We start from the raw sequence: 27501 nt of genomic DNA on the forward strand, positions 1-27501 counted from the left end.
GATGACAGTGTTTTTTGTTACATCCCTACTGCCTGGTAAATGCCCATCTCTTTCAAACTCCAGGATCCATGTAACACAGGCTTAAACATTTGTCACATATTTTCTAAGCTCCTTCCAGAGGCACAGATGACATTATACAACTGGTATAAAGTGATGTTTGTGAGTAAACTGAACTTGAAGTTTATTTATGGTCTTCCACTCCTTGAGGGCTTGAAGCTGAGACTCTTGTGGATCCAATGAGCAGAGTGGGTGGTTTCTTTCGTGAGACCATTTCTTAAAATTTGACCTCACTGTATAAATTGACTTGTGGTGACCTCTAGGATAATGACAACTCATGAAACTTGCAACAAAGCAGTTTCCAGAACAGAAGTGCTCGCCATCCAAATGCTGAAAAATACAATTCTTGCAGAAATCTCCAGATGTCAAAAGCTTTTGGTACCGAATCACACTATGGCTTTTTCTATGGTGTTCCTCAAGGTCTTGGTGTCTTAATGTGTTTTTTTGGAGGGATTTTTCTTTTTTTTTTAATCATTTTTATCAATTCACGAGTGAAAAAAAAGTAAAATTTAGCAACAGATCTGTAAAACAAATGGTATCAACCCAAACATTGCTCAGCAACTTATGCATGGGAATGGCCATCACATATTCCTATCATAATGTCCTTATACACTTTTACAATTCATTTTAGCGATTTATTATTTTTTAGATCTGATTCATGACTAAACAACTTGACACACAGTGCTGAGCTGCATCTCAAATTAATCTTCAGCTTCCCAGCTTTCAGGTGATGTACACCACTTCTATGTGACATCTACTGTTGACCTGCTATCTCCCCCTAAAAAACCCCTGTACCCCCCCAAAAAAAGACAAAAACAGGTCTATGAAAAAGAGGAGGGGAGTGGAAAAGGTTAATGCTACCTTAATACAGTACAATGCATGCATGCACTACATCCTCAGAAAGGGTCTGTTCTGCATAATGAATTATTTTACTTTAAAAGATGTCTTTCATTTTGCTCATAATATTAGGCTATTTCTTAAGTAAAATTTGGATTTTTACTTGTGATGGAGTATTTTTTACATTGCGGTATTTCTCATTTTACTATTTGGATCTCTTCCACCTCTACAGCCGACTAGCAGCTGTCATGACTCACAGAGTGCAGTGTCAGACCAGGCAATGTTAAGCCTGTAAGTTGAATTATGAATGAATAGATTGCTTTTATAATTAATGTTGCCTTGAATTTCATCAGGCCAATAAGAGTTATGCTATGCCATTAATTTGCTGTATACTCCTGGCTGATGTAGACAGATTTAGCTGTGAATGAGTAATAATGGACAAGTGATATATACCTCGTTATATTTTATTAAATATTGAGATTAAACGCAAATTAAAACTGCGGTGTGTTGCTAAGTGCTGTTGTTGGAATTGTTGTGTGTTGTTGTGTTTTTTTAGTTTTTTTTTATTCTTCTTCTTTGAGGTATTTATTTAGTCTTATCTTTTATTTTATTTTATATATATATATATTATTTTTATTTTCATTTTTTTGTTAGATAAGTGAAATACATGAAATGTCATGTCTCTCTTTCTTTGAAATTCTGACTAAACATTTCATTGTATAATTTAATTATTAATATTGTTAGTCTGTCTGTATGTGTATATATGTATATATGTCTATATGTAAAATTCAATAAAAATATTGTTTAAAAAATAAATAAATATTGTTTATATATTATTGTTTATATATTATTGTATTTTGGTGTTTATTAGACAGTTATAGCAGCTCAGTGGACAGCTGTGCCTGTATCAGTTAACGGTACTAGCAATGAAGCCTGTCCAGCAACATAAACACCCGCCTCCTGCTCAGTGATTGGCTCAGCGCCCTGTCAATCAGGGCGTCCTGCGTTCTCATTGGTCAACCCTCTCCTCGGAGGACTCTCCCTTTAAATGTGAGGACAGTGAAGATTTTGGAGCGGATTTCTACTCTCAAGTGTTCAAAGTGGCAGCAGCGCCACACGGTAACCACCTCTGTGTCAAAGGCTGGGAATATGCTGTAGTTAGCCCTCACCTATAGGCACCTTTTGGCCCGCAGAAAGAAGACTCCGTTATCATGGAACTGGAAGAGAAACCGAGATATGGTAATTATATAAAGTCCAGCACGGCTTTTCTTCGTGTTGTCCCGGGATAACTGTCCACTCAGTGACTGTAGCTGCATCTATAAACAATGTGAGCTAGCAAGACGATAACCTTACTATTTGGTCTGCCAATAGCTCTTGAAATAGTTCAGTATTTACAATAATACTTTTTTTGTGGTGTACTTCTTATTGTCACAAGTTAGCTGGTACTAGTGGACCATTTTCTCTTGTGTACTTGATGCAAACAAACCTAAATATGAGCTCGTAACGTTGGTTGTTCACTTTGTACCCAACGTTACAACGTTACAGAGTATAAAGTTTTATTTATTTTAATTATATATATATATATTATTATTTATTTATTTATTTTAATTATATCTGTATATAAATTAATTATTTAATATTGATTTAATATGTTTTATTTATTTTTTATTATTATTTTTTATTTATTTTTGTTTATTATTATTATTATTATTATTATTTATTTTTGTTTATTATTTTTTTTGTCATGTTTTCAAAATTCAGGTTGCATTATGTAAACAGTAAGTAAGCTGGTAGTACAGAGTCTCTCATATATTGTCAGGGTGGACAATGTCCCAGTTTATCTTGTGCTTGTCCAGTTGCTGCCACATTCCTCAGACTGGTATGGCAGCAGTGCAACAGGAGCTTATACGCCAGCTATGTATAGAGCTTATTAGAAAATACCACAAACATGTGAAGAGTGTCTGTGTTTCTCAACCACATGTCTTCAGTCTCTCTTGGTTGTGTCATATTATAAACACTATGTTTAGTGTCATATGAGGCTTCATGAAAATCCAATTTCTATATTGTTCAAAACTATCTCTTTAATTGCTTGGATTGCCACTCTGGTTCTGTGTGGTTGTACTTAATGCCCCCCAAAATATCTCTTATAATTGTGTTATATAGTGACACACCCTGTTTTGTGGTGGGTGTTAAATGCAGCTCTTTGCTTCTAACAAGGGAAGTGCATTTCATCAGTGAAGCATGAACGATTCTCTCAGAAGAAAAAGCATGTTATGGGAGCATGTTTATGCCGAAAAGGCCTTGTTTTGTCTTTTTATCTGTTCAAAATGTACCTTAAAGGGAGATTTGTCAAGTATTCAACACTCTTATCAACACGGGAGTGGGCAAATATGTTTGCTTTATGCAAATGTATGTATATATTTATTATTGGAAATCAATGAACAGCACAAAACAATGACAACTATTGTCCAGAAACCCTCACAGGTACTGCATTTAGCATAAAACAATATGCTCAAATCATAACATGGCAAACTCAAGCCCAACAGCTGTCAGTGTGTCAGTGTGCTGAGTGGACTATGACTTGCCCAAAACTGCATGTGATTATCATAAAGTGGGCATGTCTGTAAAGGGGAGACTCGTGGGTACCCATAGAACCCATTTTCATTCACATATATTGAGGTCAGAGGTCAAGGGACCCCTTTTAAAATGGCCATGCCAGTTTTTCCTCGCCAAAATTTAGCGCAACAAGCTAGTACAAGCTTGGTTGGTACCAATGGATTCCTCAGGTTTTCTAGTGTCATATGATATCAGTACAGATTCACTCTAGCTTTAAAACCGAGCCCGCCTCAACCTCCGAAAGATTGATTGCATTAATGCGTTAAAGAAATTAGAAAACAAATTTGCGTTAACGTGTTATCATCACGTTTTGCAATTCATATTGTTCTGCAACAACATGTTGAGCACTTTTAGCTTTTGCAGGATGTTATCAAGTAGGAATGAAAACAATGGGAGGCACTTCTTCTGTCTGCTGGCTTTCATAAAGTGGCTTTAACATTTTCCTCCTCTTCTCTGCACACACCCTTTTCCACTCCGCCTGCCACACGATGGCTAATTGACTCACATTACCAACCCTCCTCAGAAGGCAGAGCCGTACTGTATTTGCTTTTTTGTAATAACCAAAATACAGACAGTTTGTCAAGGATTCAGACAGGGAGAAAACAGAGGGGGAACATAATTATATTTAGACCAATGGAGGAAGACGGCTGTGGCATATTCACTTAAGAAATTACTGAGGTTTGAGATGAGAGCCTTATCTTTTAGTGCTTTTAGAACTTTTAGTGCGGCACACATGAATATTTATCAGCGCATCTTGAGACTTTAGGAAAACCAGCTAAAAAAAGCAGAAGAGGACAATATCCTAAACATGCCATTTCAGAACATACTGTATAGGATCCACTATAGTTTCACATGTTGGAGTAATTTCAGGCCAAGATAGAACAAGAAACCTCAATGACAGGATTTAAAGAAGGCAGGCGGCAATGCCCTGGTGCAGATTAGGTGTAATTATAAGCCATATTTAGGAGTAGTGGTTTGAAACCTGATGCCGAGCTTCTCTGGCCTCTCTTTCATGTTCGAGCAGTTTGTTAAAGCTTGTTTGAGCTACATTTGCAGATTTAGTCCTGTATAGTTTTCAGTTCTGTTCCTCTAAGCTGCAGCTTTCCCTCCCTAACAAACAGCCAGAAAAACATCTCGGTCATTGCAGCCACCCGTTTCCACTTAAATGCGCTTCATCATACCCTAACAACCCAAACAGGATCATGTGACTCCGCTAACTGTCTAGCGGTTCTGCCAACTTGCCCACAGTGTGAAATACAAAGGCATGGTCACAGCAGTGTGAGACTGGTTATTAAGGTCTGGGGACATGAGTTTGGGGAGAGGAAGAGATACAAATGCAGAGTCATTTGGATGTGGAAGCCGGACCACCCTCTGTGTTAGTCAGTTTCTTCTACCAGTCAGTAGCTGTGTTTGTTGATCTTGGCTGATCTTACTGAAGCTCGGTATTGATCAGGAATGTTTTAATAGGAAAGCATCATATTTTTGGGGAACATTACCAGCTATTATTTTCATCAAATGTTCCTTGAAATTTCTCTTTTATACTAGAGTCATGACTGTTCATTTGTATCTAAGGAATGAAGTCTCAAAGAGAATACTTAGTCTAGAAAAATGTCTTTGTCTTTGCTTCCTGTTTACCACTTGTGTCAGTAAATAGTTTAGCTAATTCACTTTGCCTAAATGTATGAATTGGATCTCTCTTGTCTGAGTTACAGAAATAACTGCTACAACGAGTGTTACGACACAGATAAGGGGGTGGCGTTATGAGGTCAGCAGAAATGGGAGCACCAGACACTGTTGTGTGGCATAGGGTTACAAGAGATGACATATTGTAAAGGTAAACTTTGTTAGAGGATTATTTAGGAGAGGAGGTTAGAGATCAAGTGTAGATAAAATACTGTTCCATATTCCTGCTGTTGTGTGAAAATATGGCATATCCAAATGTCAACTTTTTTAGAAACAAAGAAACTTTTTTGTTGCTTTACTTTCGATGTGCCGATGGAGACAACATTTTACTCTGGGTGTATTCTGTAAATGTGTGTGATTGTGGGGTTGCTTCCCTCTATAGATCAAAAATAGATCTGAACATAAACAGTCCACACCCTCTTACTGTAATGAAAGAGATGGGCTGGGAGGGCAGCTGCTGTAACCTTTAGATGGTGTTTAAGTCTGCCTACCGTACTGACTGTTCTAGTTCAGGAACTAAAAGCAGAAATTGTATGGTTGTACTGTTGCACAATACAGTCATAATGTCAGTTGGCAAAAGCAACTACACCAGTCAAAATGCTACACACCCTTGCCAGTTTGGGATGACCACAAATGTCGAACCTAAAATACAAGTGTAACAAATAACAGTATGAATTGCTGCAGAGCAGTAATAGGCCCCTTTCACAACATCCATTTTGACATGTCATAGCAGGATAAACAGGTGTAATTGATCAAATTAATTGTGGTCCCATTTTATTTAGTGTGTCATCACAGCCATTCCAGTGAGTCAGCATGCACAATACCAGAACCCTGAAGCTGAAGCAGCTAGATGAAATGCAGCCATCATTAATTTTATTATTTACACCTCTGCTTTTGCTACTGTGACATGTCAAAACGTCTTCCATGAAAAACGCCTACCAGATTCCTCGTACATTAGGGCTGTGAAGGGCGGTGACAAGGAAATAAAGCAGGGAAACTTCATGTCTGTAAATAGAAACACTCTGAGAAACAATGCAAAACGTCATGTTCGGTTTCACTTTCACTTTTGATTTTGTTTCTGTGAAAACAGAACTCCTCCAACACAACATAAACTATGATAATATGACCCAAGGGTGTTTATGTATTCAAAGCACGTTTTTCTTCCTTTCTAACGGTCTAATTCATTGTTAAATAATAGATAACACAATGATTAGATACATAATACTGTACTGATCAAAACACACAAAAGCACAATACAAAGACAGATGGTTTCTCTGTAAATGGGCAGCACTTGTAAAGATTTCATAATTGAATCAAAGCTCTTACATGTATCAAACGTCATTTATATAATTTAATGATTTTAGTGAATGCTTAAGGGTTGTCTGGTTGAACAGTTGTGGCTTGTTGGAATTAGATTAGATCCCTTGGGGAGCTTTTAACATATTAAAACAGTTGCTCACTGCCACCAAAGAACAACGATTACCAATAATCAATTCAAGCCTGTTTAAAAAACTGAACGGTGGGTTTTACTTCACCATACATCCCTTATGTCAAACTAAGGTTCAGGATTAATTGCGCATGGACGGTAAACTTGTAGCATCAGTTCAACAGTGAAAGGACAATAGATGGAAGGAAGAACTATTGTTGTGTCTCGTGTCGTCATCCAAGAAACCAAATTCACCAGAAACTACTGGTCTCTGTTTCAGAGTCACTTGTTGAAAAAAAGTTTTTTTGTAATGGAAATCACAGAAAAGCCAAGGCTCCTGATGGGAATCCCCATGCGCAGCAACTTTGGCCATGAAACAAGAACAGAGTGGATGGAAACTAACAGCCATTTCAGCTGAAACGAGAGTTTCTGTCAGCATCTGTTAAAAACATCTGCGGCATTTAGTCCCTCTGTGGACTCTTTGTTACATTTGTCATACTCTGATTGCCTTTGGCTGTTGAATACAGAGAGTTATCCAAAATATTCTAGTGCATGAAAGCGCTAAAGCTGTGTTTCCACCCTAAAATTCTCTAGACTTTTAGTCCCTGGTACTACTTTTCATGGAAATAAAAGGTTCCTTCAGCCCACTGTTGTCTGCGTTTCCAGCGCGGTCTAAAGACCTGCAAAGATTAGGCAAATTAGTCCGCTGATGTATGAAAAAGCAACATGACACGGGACGAGGGCTGCTGGTGATCAAACCGGTAAATACGTGTGTCCACCTGTTTCATTTAAAAACCACGCTGGGAATTTTTTTTACTGCTGCATATTATTTACTGATGCGCGTTGGATGTAATGAATGAAATGCAACAAAGGAAAATGAAACTAAGCGTCTGTCTCCACAGTCAATCATCTGTTGAGTGTTTGAGGGTTATTTATTTGTGCTTCAGAACGTAACTGCTGTGAAACAATCAGAAGATGACTTTTCTTTCTCTCATTCACAGCACCGCCGCGCTACGTCTCTCTCTCTTCTACCGCTCGCCCTCTCAGCTCCCTCGCACGATCTCTCTCTTTTTCTCTCTCTCTTTTTCTCTCTCTCTTTTTTTAATTGAGTCGTGAGGCCAACAGCAAAGCCTAACTTTACTTTTAATGTTATGAAACAAAAAATTGCCCTCCCCTCGTCCTAAAATAGTCCTAAATTGATACTAGAGTACTTCCTTGTTTATGAATGAAGCGTTACACAGGGCCGGCTCTAGCCCTTTTGGGGCCCTAACCGAAATTTGTATTTGGAGCCCCCCCTTCCACTCCCCTCTAGGGTTAGGGTTCAATCCCCCAGAACCAGAACCCTAGCCCCGTAAACCCCAACACACATCAGACATAACAACAAAACAAAAATCAAGATTTTTATTTTCATAAATAATTGCATTTATTATAATATAAATAAACAATTGGCCCCTGATATTGTTGGCTTAAAAGCGTTATTTTCACTGCAACGAGAGTTACAGGGGTGAAGATTGTATTTCTTTCTTTCTTTCTTTATTTGTTAATTTGTTACCTCAATGCAGAGGGCGACCAGAGGCCTGTACTACGAAGCAGGATTTGGTGTTAGCGAGGTAACTTCAGGGTTAACCTTGGGTTTTCCGTCCTACGAAGGCGGATCACTTCTTACCGGGCTAGATCGCCATGGTAACTTATGCTGAACAGCTAACCTGCTCCAGAGCGGGTTATGTTCCAGATAAGAGATCAACTCGTATAAAAGCACCGCCTACTGACCAATCAGAGCTCTGTGCGGTGATTGTATGATAATATTATACACATATGAAGAAGTTTAAGTCATAATCCAGACTAAAAACAACACAGTTTAAACTGACAAATACAGAAAGGACAGCTGGCTGTAGGCTGTAGGTGTTTACCGCTTTGAATTATATTTTCATACTTATTTTTTTCTTACTTCCTCTTGAGTCTGTTTCACACCACCTGAGAGTGGGGACGCAGCTGAAAGAAGGTTCAAATAGTCAGCTATTTATATCTAGACGAGTATATCTTACTTTTGAGTGTTCCGTTAAATTAATAACTCTGTTAATTTACGCATTCACACATCGGGAGTTTTTTCTTTTGCCAGCTGTTCTTCCTGCATTCCGGCCCTGGCAGTACACAAGTTGAAGCTGTTGAAGCAGTGGTGCTGTGTGTGTTTTACCAATCAGTCACGGTCATCCCAGCAAACTCCACCCCAAAAGCTCCTGTACTTTCAGAAAGTACTCCCCCCCTACCAGGGCATTTTTGAGGGGTAAAAAGGCCCCGTAAAATGTCCCCAAAACTTAATTTATACCCTGGTCCCTGCAGTCGAAACGCAATTAGATCCTCTAAAGGTTCTTAATTCCGGGGAAAAGTTCCTGCTGTGGAAAGGAAAGCAGAAAAAACAGGATCTAAACAGATTTGTTTTATCTCATTTGGTCCCAGTGCAATACTGCCATGTCCCCACAAGATGGGAGAAAACACTTTGAGAGCAAGAGATTTGATTTGGTCTTATTTGAGCTGCTCCACATGGCGGTTTAATGGCAATCATCCAATATCACAAAATTCTGAATTCTTTTAGCTTAATATTGTAAATTCACTGCAGGTGTTGGTATTTGCTGCCCCAAATATCCTGCACACCTGAATCTAATCATGCTTCCTCCTCCTCCGCAGCTATTCAACTCACCACTGGGGGGCTCTTTGTTGTATCCAAACACATGTTTTTGATAACAACTAACTAACTTGTTTTCCTACTCATATACAACAACAGTCCCCACCCTCACATTCACATGTCCACGCCTCTTCTCTTTCTCTCACAGCCTTCCTGGAGTTTAGCTAATTTGCCTATTTGGATGGCTTAATTTGCCTGTTCAGATAGCTTTTTGAGACAGAAACAAAGTGTGAATACAGACAGAAAGAGGTCATTTGGAAGTGGGAGGAGACATAGAGAGATGCACAGGTGGGGCGCAGATTGGAGAGGAGGCAGTTGTTTCAGGATAAACACAGAGGGAAGGTGAGGTGGAGCGTTGCTGGCTGCCTGGGCTCTCGGCTATTCAGAGACAGGTTGGACTGGTTTCTGGCTTCACAATACTCGTGTTTCCCCCCGCTTTTGCTCATTTAAACCAGCAGAGAGGGAAGAAGAGGTGAACCAGATAAAAGTGGCTGTGGAAAGATTCAAAAGGGTTCTCTGTACAGCTCAACATTCGGCCAAGAGAGGAGCTTCAAAATGCCAGATGAGGGAGAAGAAGGAGAGTTTTATGGAAAGCATGGTAACTGCTTGTTTTTGCTTTAGTTTTCTATTGATTTTCAGCTTTTTTTTCTGTCTGTACTCATCAAAGAAAAGTCAGAGGATTATCGTTAATCTTTAGCCCTTTCTTTTCTTTTCTTTTCTCACTGCTTAAAAATGAATCTGTCTAATTCGTGTGGAGTGAAACTGGAGCGTCAGTATCAGCATGTCAACATTGTGGGGAAGGAATGGGTGTGAGTGTGTGACTTTGTGCAACCGGCTACTGCTGGCAGCTCTGCTGATTATATAGGTGTGTGAGAGCAGGGAGCTCTTTTATCAGTGTTTTCTCCTGCACAAATATCACTGTGTTGTGTGTGTGTGTGGATAAGCATTGAAACAGCAGGCTAATGAATCAATGCTTCATTAAGTCTGTCACCGGTTCCTACAGCTACATATTGAAGTTAACAAGGCCTCCCTTTTCTTTGTTGAGTCTGACCTTATATTAATCCATCTGTGCCTGCTACTGAAAATTAAAATTTCCTTTTAATGGAAGTGTTCTCTGGGCTTGCTTATGATCAAATGTGAGGAAATTTGCGAAATCGGTCAAACCATTGGCTGAAAAGTGAGTTTTTCTGATCATGCTATATCTGGTCCCGTAATATAAATCTAGTCTATTAATCTTTGGGCACATAGGACTACTGTTTTTGCAATGGACTCCATTATATTTTAAGAAAAAACAATAAACCCATGGGCCAAAATACTAGATATCTAGATAGAGTATGATAGGAAAATAGCTGTATCTCAGAAACTACAATGAGCACAATCATGTTTTGGTATCTGTGAACTCATAACAAGTTGAATATCAAAGATATACACACATATTCAGTGTTTAAAAAAACATTTAATAAACACAATATTAGCATTTTTCCTAATTTTTCAAAAATCTTGATTTTTAATTATTAATAAAAGTGATTTTTTTCATGTGATTTAAAAAATTTCCAAGCTGTACTGATAGATACTTGCCCAAATTTCAATACTTTTGACCAATCAGAACTAAATATAGTCTTTGGGCACAATTGGGGTAATCAATGGAAATGCTCAGGTATTGCAATTCATATCAAAACAGTTAGACTTGTCTAAAATTGTCAAAAATGGCACCCCAGAGTGACCATGCCGAGATCACACCGTGTATATGAAATGCAACAGCCGTGCTCTCTCGAACAGGAAGCTGTGACTTCTCTAAGGGCTCGCCTGTTAAATGCTTGCTGCAGCATTATCCTCTGTATCGCATACATAATTAATATGCAAAGACGCCACGGAGAATATCATACCCCGTGTCTAGACTCTAAGGTGTCAGGATCCATCGCTTCATATGTACATATACATGTACATGCTGTGGTAGTTTAGTATGGGATTGATGTTGGTAATAATGTGACAGATTGCTTCCTTATGTCTGTCCTGGAGAGCACTGGCCTGCTAAGTGAAGCTAATGTTCCCCAATGACTTTAGTCCAAGATGAATTTTGCTTAGATAATAGAAGCTCTTCTTCCTGCTTTCTGACATGCTGACCTCCGATGACTTGCAGCAAACCTAGCTAAATGCCTGAGCCTGCAGTAATTCAGAACCCGCAGAGCATCAGTTGGATGCTCAGAATCTGAAATGGCATTAAAGCATGGCAGTCCTGATAGTAAAATATTGTATTTAATAGGGCTGTCAAAGTTAACGCGGTAACACAAATTAGTTTTAACGCCACTAATTTCTTTAAAGCATTAACGCAACTTGTGATTTTTAGGTTGTAGCGGGCTCCGTTTTTAGGATAGGAGAAGGAAGCGAAATAAGGCTCCGAACTTTTCAAAGGGGTCCCTTGACCTCTGACCTCAAGATATGTGAATGAAAATGGGTTCTATGGATACCCACGAGTCTCCCCTTTACAGATATGCCCACTTTATGATAATCACATGCAGTTTTAGGGCAAGTCATAGTCAAGTCAGCACACTGACACACTGACAGCTGTTGTTGCCTGTTGGGCTGCAGTTTGCCCTGTTATGATTTGAGCATATGTTTTATACTAAATGCAGTACCTGTGACGGTTTCTGGACAATATTTGTCATTGTTTTGTGTTAATTTATTTCCAATAATAAATATATATATTAATTTGCATAAAGCAGCATATTTTGTCCACTTTCATGTTGATAAGAGTATTAAATACCTGACAAATCTCCTTTTAAGGTACATTTTGAACAGATAAAAAATGTGTGATTAATTTGCGAATAATCACGATTAACTATGGACAATCATGTAATTAATCGCGATTTAAATATTTGAATCGATTGACAGCCCTAATTTAACCGTTTCAACTTCATGCTTTGCAAACCCTTGGATGCATCTGGGATCATTAAATAAATGTGATTTGCTTTGTTGATTTAGATGGAGTTGCTTTTAATTCAAGTTTTACCTTTCAAAAGGCTTTCTTGGTTTTGGCATAAATCTCATAACAACATGACATCATTGTCTTGTCAAAGTAATAAACAGCAGTAAATGATTTAGGCCCCCTCTAGTGGCCGTACAAGTCACATTGGCTCTGTCTTTCAACTTAAAAAAAAAAAAAAAATTCAACTTTATTACATTTGTCATATACATACAGGTACATACATGAAATTTGACCTCTGAATTGAACCCTTCCTGAGCATTTAGGAGCAGTGGGCTGCTGTGAAGCGCCCGGGGAGCAACATGGGTTCCCTTCTGCTTAGTCACCGGGGAGGAATTTGTTGTGTTGCCAGGCGTGTCTGCTCAGAGGGGAAAGTCATCTGACAGAAGAATGGGAGGAAGAGAGGGGCGCACTGTTTCTTAACCTCAAATCAGCTCCCCTTTAAAAACTCAGTCTGGGTGCAAGGTGCATCTCTTTGTTGCACGTACGGTTGTAGACCTTTCACCAAGCCACGCTCTCAGTAGTCACAATGCTAAGAGTCTTTTTTTCTTCTATGTAGGCGAGCCGAGGAAATATGACTCGAACTTCAAGGGCCCGATCCAGAACAGGTGAAATAGAGATGTGATTTTACTTCTGTTTTTTTTCTGTGTGTAAGTGGCTACAAGGAGTTTCTTTTTCAAACGTTGCTCTCTCTCCTCTCTAGGGGCTGCACAGACATCGTGTGCTGCATCCTCTTCATTATCGCCATACTGGGTTATATCGCAGTGGGAATACTCGGTAAGTAAACAGCTCTGCCGTTTGGTATACCTCTAAAAACACAATCTATAACCTATAAAAATATACTTTTTGTAACCTTTACCATCTGTTTTTGTGCTTCCAGCCTGGTCCCAGGGCGACCCCAGGAAGGTGATCTATCCCACAGACAGTCGAGGCCAGTTCTGTGGGCAGGCTGGCACCCCACTGGAGTGAGTTGCTTTCCAAGTATAGATTATAATTATAATTATCCCCTGTTTCTCTGCTGGACTTCTTACTTTGAGTACGCAGACCGGTGTGAGCTTCAGGGCTGCAAATGTCCATCAACATTAAAACAACACCATGCTATATTCACCAAATGTGTACCATCAGGGAAGGTAAAGCATACAAACATTATTATCATCCTTTTCCTCGAACATATCATTACTCCTAGTTGGTACAAACATTGCAAGATAAAGATAAATGAGCATTAAATACCAAACATATTATTTTCTAATCCTCTTTTCAGAATATTCTCTGGCAGTTACAATCTTTCATCTTTAAAGGAATACTTTATCCACAAAATGACCATTTGTATATCAATTAGTGATTGATATACAAATGGTCATTTTGGGGGTGAAGTATTCCTTTAACCTATCAATGCATAAAATTATTGAATATCTGTTTTTCAATACAATGCAACAAACTATTCTTTCAACCTCTTTTTTTCAAATCGATGGGATTACACCCGACACAATGCCAAATTGGGCCATTGGGGCGTAAAGTGGAGGCCCTTTCCCCAATCCCTAACTTCCATCTTCGCCATCCTTGCTCAACTACACCCATTTTCAAACTCTGCTTTCATTTTGATCTCAACTACACAGCTGTAAAGTTTCGTGACTGCATCTTGCACTGTTGTGACTATCGCGGTGACAAAATCTGTCCACAGACAGGAATATAAACACCTGGCAAAGAACTCTAAACCTCCTCTGTGGTAGTTGCCGCTACAGTCGGTGTCTCCGGGACCACATTTAACCATGATGACTCACACACACAAATTCACAATGTGCAAACATAACCAGCCACACGCTGTCACGGCTGGTAAACAAAGCATACTCAGATCTCTTCCTTGTCCCTTAATATTTATGAATCGAATCAAAGTCAATATGTGGTTGTTTTTAAGCCATCCATCTATTAACTAAATGTCCAAAATTCCAATTCTTTGAGAACAAATATAATACAGAAGACATAAATAATATAAAACTGGCTTCAGGTCAAGTTCCTTATTTAACCCTCTCAGGCTTAAAGAGCCCAATTTAGAAATCCAGAGTGCCCCTTCATAAGGAGCACCTTCTCTAAATCACCCTCTCATTGACAACCACACTATCTCAATTCCCATATGTTTGGGTGATTCATTTCCATGAAATGTGCTGCAACCGGATACACTTCATGAGGTTTTTCCTACGCGCCCTTTTCCACATGAAAACCACATCTCTCACTTGTACCCTTGTCTGTATGTCCATGGATGTACCATCCTCATAAGAAAAGGATGATCACAATGTTGTTTTGTGTACTTGACAAAGACAAGGTCAAGTACATGACATGAAAAACATGAAATGCACAGATATTGCTTTAACACTTCTCATGCACTTTTCCTGTAAGCGTTTTCTTCCTCTGACCATTTTGCATGTGTGTTTTAACAGGAACAAGCGACTGCTGTTCTACTTCAACATCATGAAGTGTGCCAGCCCCATGGTGCTGCTGGAGTTCCAGTGTCCCACCTCGCAGGTGTGAACTCCACTCTTCTCTCATCCTGTGATTGTATTAGTATGTAGTATTAGTATGTAGTCTGGATTTGGGGCACAGCTACTGCTTGTTTTTTCTCCTTTTATCACCATGGTCTGAAAAATAGTTTGTCTTGGCATTCAGTCTCCTGCTGTGCTGCATTTTGTACCCAACATCCTGAACCAGTGAATGCTTTTCCTGCACTTGATGTAACTGTGTCTGCTTCCTCCTCAGATGTGTGTGGAGAAGTGCCCCGATAAGTTCATGACATTAATCAAAGCCTACTCCAACCAAAAAGACTTTGACTACTACAAGACCTTCTGCAAGGAAGGTGTGACTAATACAATGGTGAGTTTAATGCCATGTTGTTGAGACACTTGAGTTTAAAGAGGACCTATTATGCTGTGATGCTTTTTCACTTCCCTGTAGTACGTTATAGAGCTTTATGGGCATGTAAAAGGTCTGCAACGTTACAAAGCCCAAAGTCCACGCCAAAGGAAGTTACTCTACCCCACAGAAACACTGCTGAACTGCCTGAAACGCCTTGATTGAAGTCCCGCATTTTCTTCCGTAACGTGGTGATGTCACAAAGTAGCAAAAATACAAGTATGAACCTGAAAATGAGCGTACTAGGTCCTCTTTGGACCTCCTTGGATGCTGCTTCTTTCCAGTACCACTCTGTACTTCCTTGATTATTTAGATTGCCCAGGTTTCCTCACACCTTCTCATCTGTTTTGTACTGTGTATATTGTGTTTCAGGGTATACCACAAATCCTTAAGTTGGGTCTCTGTCCTGCCATGCTGACCCCCAGCAGACCCTGTGAGTTGGATCCAAAATATATAATATATTACATGTTGTATGCATCCAGACTGCTGGTGTAGATCTGGAAAGTTCTGGCATACAAAAATATATTTTGTGATATGTGTTTTGTTTTTTTCCTTTAGCCTCATTTTACATTTACTTCTACTTTCAGTCACTCGTAGATGTTTCCCTGCTTTGGCTGACAAAGGAGGGGTGATAACTGTGGGAAACAGCTCTCACTTTGATGATGGAAGTGGGAACATGAGAGATGCCAAGGATCTTGTCGATGGAGTCAAGTAAGTACATCACAGAATGATCACCGCTCTGTCACCATTTGTCCCAACGGTACCTGACGAGGAATTCCATAATGCTGCTTAAACATACAGTATAAACACACGGGTGTCTCTCCATAGGAACGCCACTGTGGTTATCGAGGCTCGTCAGGTGGTCATGAAAATCTTTGAGGATTACACGCAGTCCTGGTACTGGATCCTGATGTAAGTCACCCTGCTTCTTTTTCCTCTTTGATCCAATTTGTGTGTAAAGAATGAAACACCATTGTCTGTGCTTCCCTTCCCTCCTCACACCATCCACTCTCTCTAGAGGGCTGGTCCTCGCTATGCTCACCAGCCTGCTCTTCATCGTCCTCCTGCGCTTCCTGGCAGGGATCATGGTCTGGGTCATGATTGTCCTGGTGATACTGGTCATCGGATATGGTAAGGGCCAAAGCACAATAGTCATTATGTTTGTCATACTCACCTCAAAATAGTTCAGCACTTCTGGGGCCTGTTTCAGAAAATAAGGTTTAACAAACTAGTTGATGCTAACTCTAATGCTGTGTCCCAATCCCATCCTACATACTAACTGTATACAGTTTATACTATATACTAGGGCTCTCAAAGTTAATATGATAATAACACGTTAACACAAATTCGTTTTAACGCCACTAATTTCTTTAACGCATAAATGCAACTTGCGATTTTTAGGTTGTAGCGGGCTCAGTTTTAAAGATAATATACTTAGAAGATACTGGCATCATATGACACTAGAAAGCCTAAGGGATCCATTGGTACCAACCATGTTATACTAGCTTGTCGTGAAGGAGGCTAAATAACGCTCCAAACTTGCGCTAAATTTTGGTGAGGAAAAACTGGCATGGTCATTTTCAAAAAGGGGCCCTTGACCGGTTAGTCGGTGACCAAAGTCTCACAACAAAACAAATTAACTAAACGATCGAGGCAGCGGTAGACCAGCAACTCCTGTGTTCTGCGAGATAAAAAATACAGTTTTTATGAAAGGAGTCTGGTGGCTTTGAAGAGAGCATAGATGGATATAACGGCTTCAGTTCCCCATCGGAAAGGGCTGTCTGACGGAAAGGTAAAGCACTGAAAATATTCTAAATGTAGAGTACACTTAAACTGATATGTTTTTTTTTTCCAGGTGGGCCTTTCTTTTAGGTGGCTAAAATAAGTTTTGCTGGTGCTCCCGTCCACAGCAGTACCTCATACAACCGTAACAAAATATCCAACCTAAACCTTTAATGTCTAAATGACAAAAAAGCCATCACTTTAACCGATAGATGAAGCCAGCAATGTCACGTATTCCATGTCTGAAAAGGGCTCAAGACAAAGATTGCTGTAAAAAGAAATGTGCAGAAAAGCTTTAAAGGGAACTTGAGTAAGAGAACGTTCCAGCGAGCAGGTTACTGTAGGCTCACAGTAAGTTACCACGGTAACTGACCCGGAGCTAAAGTCATGTATGTTTCTGGAACGGAAAAACTTTCCATCAACTCACGGTCAACGAACTCAGAGCTTTCACTGAACCCGTTTACTGGAAAAGCCCCGTGTATTCTTTCAGCGACGCCCCTGATGTTTGCAACCCAACTGACACTTTTTAAAGTGGTGTTTTCTAATCTTCTAATGCATACACATTTATATCGCATTTTTTTTCTGTTCTGTTGCACACTGCTTCCATTTTTTTGTTGAAAAATCCAGTTGCTTATTGCCATCTTTAATGTGTCTGTTTTGTGGTGTATCATTGTTTAGGTATCTTCCACTGCTACATGGAGTACGCTGCTCTGAAAGGACAGGCGGGCTCTGATGTGACTCTACAGGATCTGGGCTTCCAGACAGACTTCACCGTCTACCTGCAGATCAGACAGACGTGGCTGGCCTTCAGTCAGTACACAGCACATCATCTACTTCTTTATAGTTTCTGAACGCGTTGCTGTTAACTGGGGACACCCACATGACCACTCCCTCTGCTACTCTTCTCCTTTAGTGATTATCCTGGCCATCGTGGAGGTCATCATCATCCTGCTGCTCATCTTCCTCAGGAAGAGGATCCTCCTCGCCATTGCGCTCATCAAAGAAGCCAGCAGGTCAGACTTCACATTAGAGCTGTTTTAGAGGAGAGGATGGGAGGAGTGGAAAAACAGATCAATGTTAAATTGTTATGACTTAAAAATCCTTTTACTGTGACTCATAGTAATGGATTGAAGTATCTGACTAATGGCACAGGCGTAGATGAAGTAATCGAAATACAACTCCTAGTGATGATTGTTTTTTTGGCTTGGTTGTGTTGTTGTGTTTACAGAGCCATCGCTCATGTGATGAGTTCCCTTTTCTACCCACTGTTCACGTTCCTCCTCCTGGCCATGGTCATTGCCTTCTGGGCAGTTACTGCTGTGTATCCTTTCAACTTCCTGTCAGTCAGGGTCATTATTTAGGGTTGACTGTAGTCAAAGAACGTAGGAGCAACAGGTAGAGAACATTAGGACTCAGCAACGTTTGTGGAACTGCCCATGAGCCAGGCATTAAACCACCAGCTCCTACAATGGAGTGATTGCTTTCAAAGAAAATAACTCTATGACCTATTTTACATATTTGATTTCAATAACTCATTAAGGTAAGCTTGAACTTTCATATATGAGACATTTTGTGACACAGAGGCACATCAGGAACAATAAAGATGAATAATCATTGTCTTGACAAACACCAGTATAGTTGTGCTAACTCTCAGTTCCATTTGATTAGTTTTAAAAAAGTACAATGTAAACATCCAGTTCATTTTGAGGAGAAATCTGCAGAAGGTCTGCTCGAGGCCTTGTGGACTTGTTGAATTGTGGATTTGGACAGGTTTTGGCACAAGTTTGGGAGTCTGCAAGTGCGGTGAAGTCCAGACATTTTTATTCAGCATTAGTTTTTCTGCGGGTAACTCCTAGATGTATGTGTGTGCAACTGTATTCGGCCCTTTTGTTGCCAGATCAGATGTATTTTGCCATTGGCTGCATCTTTTTTTTTTTTTTACATATTGTTGCTAGGCAGCCACCGAATGAGTGGTTGACTGTACTTTACCTAATAATTTATATAGTGAAGTTTAAATTAGTGAAAACAACTTACCCAAAATCTCAAGTAACGTACTAATTTGCTTCCTGCTGTTTTCTGTTCAGATCATTGTAACTACGGTTGGTAAAGTCATAAAGCTCCAGGTGTTCAGCAAAAGTCACCACAAGTGACGACAGGCACTTTCCCGATTTAAATTGGACTGTCAGCAAACGAATGTTCAGGGCGCATCTGTAAAAACGGGAGTCACATAGAGCAGAAAAACGTGAGGCGCTCAGCAACTCAAAAGCAGCGCGCGTAACGCTTCGCTCTCATTGAAAACAATTACAAAAAGCCACCCCAGGCTGCTAAAACGTTGATTGTGAACACTCGTCTGATCGATGCCTGAAGCAGAAATTAACTTAAAAAGCACATGTGGATAAGTAATTAAGCTCAGGTGGGAGAGTGGGCCAGCCATTAATGTTGACCAAAGTGTGCCAAAATGAATATTATGTCATAAAACCTTATGATTCATTGTCCTTGACATAACGGATCAGCTTCTTGTCTACCTCTAATGAACCCATCTACAAAGTTTTCAATGAGACAGTGTGCGACCACTCAAGAAAAACTTGTGATCCAGCGGTAAGGTTTCTCATTTTATTTGTTTTCTCAATTTATATTTGTGTTGGATCCTTCAGGCAGCATGTTTTAATCTTACTACAGCTTATAGACAACATCACTGTTAATTAGTTATCCTTATATTGTGTATAGGAGGTTTCTATATAACCTGTATCTGTGCTCAGAACTACACAACCAGTCCTGAAAAGGCGCAGTGCCCCGATTCCGAGTGCCTTTTCGCCTTCTACGGCGGAGAGACCGTTTACCACAAATACCTGATCGGCCTGCAGTTCTACAACGTCTTCCTCTTCTTCTGGTGCGCCAACTTCGTCACGGCTATGGGACAGATGACCCTGGCCGGGGCCTTCGCCTCGTACTACTGGGCCTTCAAAAAGCCGGACGACATGCCTGCCTTCCCAGTGTTCTCTGCACTAGGGAGATCTCTCAGGTGTGTGCGGAGGACGTTTCAGTTCATCTCACACCTTACATTTGCCATATAACACTATACTATAACGCTATTTTCATATCTTGTTTTAGGTATCACACAGGAACTCTGGCGTTCGGCTCCCTTATCCTCTCAATCATTCAGATCATCAGGGTTTTGCTGGAGTATCTGGACCACAAGCTGAAAGGTCTGGTACTGTTGTTGACTACAATTTAGATTTCTGCTCAAGGCTATAATCCATAGTTTGTGTAGCATACTGTCCTGAATCAAGCGATAACCTTTGATCAAGCTAGCTTACAGGAAGGGTTTACCTGGTAAATAGCAGCAACGAAAATGTCCGTGATGTAAAAGTGTATTAGTTTGTTGTTCAGCATTTCTTTCTGATTGTTAAATGAATGAACTGCACAAATAGCAAAGTCACTACCTTCTAATGCACCGCTTTGCACTGGAATACATGCTCATGAAGGATCTCTTGTTGGGTCTCTAAATTATACAGTACGGTCCAGACCTGCTCTATAAGAAAAGCATCTCGAGAGAACTTCTGTTATGATTTGACGCTGTATAAAAATAAACTGAGAATAATTTGAAATAGTCTAGCCTAGATTCACGGGGGTCACAAGGCCTTCTTGATTTTAAGGAGTGTATAACAACTCTTTAAAAACAATATCCTGTTGGCCTTTATCTAAGCAGTTTATTCATTTCTGTGAAGACAACTACATGATTTGTTCTTTTTAAAGTTTGGATTGTTATTTAAAAAGTATGCAGTTAAACAACCGAAGAGCTAATAGAACAACGGCCAAGCGTCAGGGAGAAGAAAACGCTGAATTTGTCAAAAAAGAAGCCTATTAAGTATGTTGTTGAAAATAAAAAAACATAATACAGACAGAGAATTTTATTAAAAGTTCCTAAAAATAACAGGAAAACTCATCTGTGATGCAATTATCTGCTCAAAATTCATCCAAATCGCTCGTTTTACACAAAATTCCTGCAGTTACTGCGTTCACTTTTTGGGTTAATTGTACAGTTTATCAGTTGTTCTGTACTGTTATTGTTATGCATTGAAATATAATATGAAATATTCATAAAATGTCACTTAGTCAGGGACCGTCAATTTACTCAATGATAGGAAAGGGTTCCCTTAAGGAAAAAGGTTGGGAACCACTGTTCTCATGCAACATCGGGATAACCTGGGAGACGTGTCTCCAGTGTTGGTTCGACCTTCACTAATCTGTAAATCATGGTTTCATTCACAGGAGCCAAAAATAAGTGTACCAGGTTCCTGCTGTGCTGTCTGAAGTGCTGCTTCTGGTGTCTGGAGAAATTCGTCAAGTTCATTAACAGAAACGCCTACATTATGGTATGTGTGGTTTATTTCACTCCACTCAGCCCATCATTCAAATAGAAACCTATTATTAGTAATGTCTGAAGTGTTTGAATGTAATGAGCGTATTTGGCCTCTAGGTGGCGATTTATGGCAAAAACTTCTGCTCCTCTGCCAGAGATGCCTTCTTCCTCCTCATGAGGAACATGGTCAGGTGAGATGACATGGGATCTGCGATTATATAATTTTGCATGATTATATATTTAATGTTTTTCTCATGTTTGAAGTCTTATGACTGGCACTCTCTCCTTTGCAAAAGATAAATGCTTCTCTTTAATCCCCCCAGGGTGGCTGTCTTGGACAAAGTGACAGATTTCCTCTTGTTTTTGGGCAAACTGCTCATTGTCGGGCTCGTGGGTGAGTCTGTTTATTTCACCCCTTATTCTTCATGCATGAATTTTTTCATTGAACATATGCAGTATTTTAGAATAGAAAAGAAAATCTGTTTGATATACGTGCGCATTGATGCTGTTCGGCATGCTTTATAATATGAAAACACATTGATCTGAATGGCTGGGTCATTGATGCAATTGGAGTGAATGAGAGCTTTAAAACACATTAGCATTAGACCTTTATGCATTACAGTTTGAACTCAAACTGCACGGTCATCATAATGAGCTTATTCACAGTCAACCACTGTGGTGCACAGAGGCGCTGTATTTGTAAGTATAGCGGGACTGAATGGGCCTCATAGACTTTAATGCAAAATATACCTCATAAATTATACATGTGGTCATAATGAGCTTATTTACATTTGATCAGTGGGAAATACTGAGCGTTTGGAATTTGAATGGAATACAGATGTTTTGCAAATAGAATGAGACTGAATGGGTTTTCATAGACCTTAAAGGGATAGATGTTTTGAAGTGGGGTTGTAAGAGGTACTTGTATATAGTCAGTGTATTACCTACAGTAGATGACGGTCGGCACGACCCCAGTTTGGAGAAACAGACCGAGTTACCGCACGGAAGCAAAGGCCTCTCCCTCAGACAGCTATTCAGTCTTTGTTTCCAACGGAATACTGAAGCTGTTATCTTTGTTCTTGCCAAAGCCACCAGACTCCATTGACAAAAACAGTAATTTTTCCTTGCAGAACACGGGGGTTGCTGCTCTACCGCTGCCTCGATCGGTTAGTTTGTGTTATTGTGTGACTTTGGTTAGTTCGGATTCACAAAAGTCACAGAATTTCACAAACAAACTAACCAACCGAGGCAGCGGTAGACCAGCAACTCCCGTGTTCTGCGAGGTGAAATAGCAGGTTTTTTCAATGGAGTCTGGTGGTTTTGTGCGACTCCTGTAATACACTGACAATGGATAAGTACCTCATACAACTCCACTTCAAAACACCCAAACTATCCCTTTTAATGTGTTATATCACGTATATCCACATGTCATCATAATGAGTTCATTCACAGCTGATCAGTGTGCAACATAGAGCATTTTGAAGTTTGAATGGAGTTTGTACTGTATACAGCAGGAGGAACATATACATAATACATATATATGTAAATACAGTGGATTTGGATTGTAACTCAAAGTACTGTTTAACAGTTATCAATAAGAGAAGCTAAGCATTTAACATGATTCGACTCATCAAATAAGAGTGTGAGTTTTATGGTCTTTCTTTCTTCCACAGGGATCTTTGCCTTCTTTTTCTTCTCTGGGAGAGTGAAGGCCTTTGAGAATACAGCTCCCCATCTCCACTACTACTGGGTACCCATCCTGGTGAGTCTGCTGGTCCTTTTCATAACATTGTTATCTAATCAAAAACACTACAGAATTTTTAGTTTAATTCCGTTTCCCCTGCTTTTTTTGGTTCTGATCCATGATGTTCATGCTTAAAATGTATTTATGTGTGTTATGAATGAAATGTGTAATTTACGGTTGTCCTCACCAGACTGTGGTGGTCGGCTCCTACCTCATTGCCCATGGATTCTTCAGCGTGTATGCCATGTGTGTGGACACTCTCTTCCTCTGTTTCTGTAAGTAGCACCTCCTCGGCCATTATTTCCTTCCACATATTACCTCTAGATTGTCCAGTGTCGGATACATAAAAGGAACCAGATCTGCTGCATTGAAGAAAGGCCTCGATATAAAATACAAAACTTAATTATCAGCTGAATCAAAACTTTCCTCACTTCTTCAACTCTTTTATTGCTTTTGGTGTTGGGCTGTCACTAATTCTAAATTGCATGAATATGGTGTGCCACACTTGAAAATGTCACCACCGTAACAAAATAACTGTGGCCTCCAGTGTGTTAATCTGGTTAATTGCTGCTGCTGCTTGGTGTTGAACTGTTAACTTTCAAAATCTGAAATGCCTGTGGGTGCTTTTGCTTGCTTGCTATTTGACTTTCTGTCTCTTTTTGTCTCCTTTTTTTCCCCTCACTTCTCACAATTCACCACCTCCCCCATCCCCCTCCTACTGGCCCTATAACTTCCTTTTTTTTTTTTTTTTAAAACCTTCATTTCAATACTAATTTTCTGTTCCATCCATTAACACCTTCAAATACCACTAACACACACAATAAGGTGAAGACCTGGAGCGCAATGACGGCTCAGCCGCAAGGCCTTATTACATGTCCTCAACTCTTCATGAGATTCTGTGGAAGAACAAGGCCGAGGATCCGTCTTCGCCTCCTGCTCAGGAACAGGACGATGAAGACACCCAACGAAACCCATGCAACATTTTTTTAAACTGTTCTAGTTAAGAATATCTTAAACTATGATATTAAGGACTTTGTTGTTGTCCATTGGGAAAATCTCCTTTGCACTTAAACCCACTCATCATCTCACAGAGGCAGATAATACAGCTACAGAACACTATGCCTTAAAATGGAGATTCAGTGTTTCCTTTATTCCATTTACCTTATCTGTCCTTCAACACAATGAACCATTGGAAACAAGATGTGAAGGATTTTCTTAATTGACCATTTGCTAAACCCCTCCCCCAATCAGTGATTGTTCAATCATAACTTAGCAACCATAACTAGCCTTTCACGCTTTGAATTTCTCCGCATGTGTGCAAGAGGCTGTAGTAAGAGTTGTAGCTTTACGAAGTGAACTAGAAGGGCAATCGGACGGTCGTTGTGTGTATCCCCCCCGTGATTCAGAAACGTGTGCTAAACGTGCTAATGGGCTCTTCCTTGGCCCATGATACACACTTCCACCAAGTTTCATACAAATCGGGCCAGTCGTTTTTCTGTAATCCTGCTGTAAAACAGACAAACCAAACCTCCTTGGTGAAGGTAATAATTACATTAAGGAATGTATTAAACTCAGTTTAGTGTTAGCATGTTTGGCTAACTAGCTTACAACCTATAGTTCTTAACCCATTGTTGGTTCCAACGCAAAGGAGCATTTTATACTACATTATCTTGGGCGGTTACAGGTTCTGTTAAAAAGGGCGTATTCACTGTGTAGTATTTTTCAATGTGTGGAAGCCGGTCCTGGATGTTATATCAGAGTGTAGGCTAACTCAGCGACTCTTTCCTAATTCCAATACAGAGCAAGACAGTTTACACACGAGCCACCGCAGCCTAACGCGTTATTCGAGATAGCATTATGTCCACTAAACGCAGCAGTTACTCCTCACCTGAAAAGCCTTTTCGTCTTTTTTAAACAAAATTGCTAGCAAATTAGCAATAGAGCATAAATCTAACGTCTGTAATGTATACGTCAGAGATACTGTGCGGACTGTACTGATACTGAGCTGTGCGGAGGCAATAGAAATGCTCCCAATCCCGTATTTAGCACCTTAACACATCCCTCTATCCTCTGAAACCCAGAGAGGCTCACAATACATTTTTTGCAAGTCCAAGTCAAGTCTCAAGTCACTGTGTGTGCAACTTGAGTCCAAATCCAAGTCCCCATCTCTGGTATACGTGTGTAAACTAGGCAAACCAAACAAGCTTATGTTAGGACAAAACAGTCTCACATTTTTCCTCATCCTAGCCTCGGTCTCATATCACTGTAATGTGTAATATGTGAGAACGGAAAGCTTGACAGGCATAGCAACAATAACTGGGGATTAGCGAATGGTCAATCAAACATCAAGCCTGTCTTTAGGAATGAGCACTTTAAAATGTGTGTAATTTGTTGCATGATTAAGACGATGAAATGGTCTCTCATTGGAGATAGGAAAGATTCTCTTGTTAACAACCAGGTCTTCCTTCACTTTAACGACATGGTGCTTGATTACGGTACTCCTGAACGTGTTCGTAACCCCACTCGACTGAATGTCAGGTGATTGTATGAATGGATTACTGTGACATTTATGTGACAAACTGACATTTCTAAACTCAGTTTTTAGCTTTTTAATAGTTCCTCCCACTGCCACTGGCCAATAGAAACTTGAAGCCGTTCATGTGCCTAATTGACAGTGTTAACGTAGGTCTGTTTGCACCGTTTGACTTAAAGGGTATCTAATTGTTTACAGTTTCTACAATCAGAACCACGTGATCATCAGTATTACTTCGTTAGTGTGCTGTTCTATAAATGCACTTTAATTTCTATTAACACCAAACAGGTTTTTTTTATCTGTATAAATGAAGATTGTTTTTTTTGTTGAGGTTAGCTGCTTTGCAGACTGTTATGTTGAAGTTTTTACTGTGAAACGAATGTATTTAGTTTTGCATTCAGTACCTTTTTACAAAGGAATGTGTTCTTGGCTGTAAAGTTGGTTTAATAAACAGTATTTGAGGCAACAAGCCACGAAACAAAGTCATTTAGAGGTCTTATTGATAACATTTTTGTGTAGACAAATATTTTAAAAAAAGAAAAGAAAAGAAAATACATCAACAGAGTGTTTAGAAAGGCGCTGAATGAAAGTATGGCTTTTCCTGAAAAAAAATTATTTGATTTTGAATAAATAATTTTAGGTCCAAATGAATGTTTTGTTTATCTCTGTGGAAGATATCTGACGATTGGTTACCACTACTTACGAGGCTTGTTTGCCAATAGTAACGCGATGTTGGTATCACGTGGTATCTGGGTCGTCAGTTAGTGTGGAAAAAACAGATAAAAGCTGAGATTGACGGTAAGTGTCTGGCAACCACTTGTCGTGAAGTAAATGCAATGGAACGGGGGAGGGAGAATGCAACATCTAGTGGCCGAATATTATTTATAGGACCTTTAAACTCTTGAAATTGATGCATGTTGTTGGTGATTGTCTGAACTATTGATCAAAGCTATATACGTTTATTAAGTGGAAACAAGCCAAATTAACTTTGTCCTTCAGATTCACTAAATTGTGAAGCTTGACCCTCATTAAAAGTACTCGTCTCTGTGGCTCTAATGACCATTTTTTAAAAATCTGTTTCCAGTGGAGGATCTTGAGAGGAACGACGGCAGTGCAGAGAGGCCCTACCTGATGCCTGAGAGCCTCCGCAAAGTCCTGAATAAGAAGAACAAGACGGAGCCGGCTCAGTAGAACACCACCTCCTCTGTGAGGCCAAACTGTGGGCTGGACTGGACTGTGTTTTTTTTCTCACAGGAACCCGACTTGGACAAGAACCTGACGCCATCAGTCACCAGGAGCCTACAGGTGACAATCACTAGTGTCATACTTTGTGTTTTGTTACCAACAAATGTTTCATTCCCACATGCTTCTTATGAATCCAGTTTTTAACGGTTTGGTATTCAATTTAGAGCTTTGTGGGTTTTAAAATGCCTGTTTTGAACACAGTTATCATCCAAACACATTTTTATTATGTTGTAAATTTTTGTTATCGAATACGCAGCTTAATGTGAGCATGTTTTATTTGTAAGTTACATGAAGGTAAGCTTAATGTAATCTGCTAAAGTTGTTTATTACGTCCCTGCGCTTTTATCATGGTGTAATCTTATGTCATATTTGAATAAATATTTAATCTTGTTACCAAAGCCATAACACTACCACTCATCATGCAAAGTGGAGGTTATTTCCGTCGACAGTTAGACTATTGCATAAAGCATCTGATGCTGGTGCACCTTATTTATCAGCAAGCAGCATATGGAGAGAAATATAAACAGAGACAAAAGCTACATTTATATTGTAATTGATGTATAGGGTTATACTTCGGTGCTCATTTCATCATTGTGGAGTTGAATTGAGAATGTTTTTGAAATAAACAGAGTTTTGTACAAATTT

The 27501-nt window shown here is 39.6% G+C and overlaps 1 protein-coding gene across 3 annotated transcripts; it reads left to right on the forward strand.

Moving 5' to 3' along the window:
* The first annotated feature begins 1962 nt into the window (after positions 1 to 1962).
* Positions 1963 to 27501, forward strand: LOC119501183 (choline transporter-like protein 2). 3 transcript variants are annotated; one of them, XM_037791339.1, is made up of 22 exons: positions 1963 to 2133; positions 12845 to 12893; positions 12989 to 13062; positions 13166 to 13250; positions 14721 to 14805; positions 15037 to 15150; positions 15562 to 15622; positions 15777 to 15900; positions 16018 to 16101; positions 16208 to 16320; positions 17650 to 17781; positions 17885 to 17984; positions 18200 to 18292; positions 19485 to 19569; positions 19731 to 19993; positions 20083 to 20177; positions 21244 to 21347; positions 21452 to 21525; positions 21658 to 21728; positions 23008 to 23096; positions 23269 to 23353; positions 23904 to 26093. In XM_037791339.1, the coding sequence occupies exons 1-22, from the start codon at positions 2106 to 2108 to the stop codon at positions 24080 to 24082; spliced, it is 2187 nt and encodes a 728-aa protein (XP_037647267.1). In that variant the 5' UTR covers positions 1963 to 2105; the 3' UTR covers positions 24083 to 26093. The 3 variants fall into 3 exon arrangements, with proteins under 3 accessions (XP_037647267.1, XP_037647266.1, XP_037647268.1); XM_037791338.1 differs by lacking the exon at positions 1963 to 2133 and adding an exon at positions 9444 to 9900; XM_037791340.1 differs by lacking the exons at positions 1963 to 2133; positions 23904 to 26093 and adding exons at positions 9454 to 9900; positions 26696 to 27501.

This window comes from Sebastes umbrosus, chromosome 14 (genome assembly GCF_015220745.1).
Source record: "Sebastes umbrosus isolate fSebUmb1 chromosome 14, fSebUmb1.pri, whole genome shotgun sequence".
Taxonomy (NCBI): domain Eukaryota; kingdom Metazoa; phylum Chordata; class Actinopteri; order Perciformes; family Sebastidae; genus Sebastes; species Sebastes umbrosus.

Bases quoted from the DNA above. Each gene is read 5' to 3' on its own strand.
- LOC119501183 (XM_037791338.1), top strand. From the start codon at position 9,858: ATGCCAGATGAGGGAGAAGAAGGAGAGTTTTATGGAAAGCATG. The intron at 21,729-23,007 runs GTGAGTCTGTTT...TTTCTTCCACAG, and splicing joins GCTCATTGTCGGGCTCGTGG to GGATCTTTGCCTTCTTTTTC. The intron at 23,097-23,268 runs GTGAGTCTGCTG...TGTCCTCACCAG, and splicing joins ACTACTGGGTACCCATCCTG to ACTGTGGTGGTCGGCTCCTA.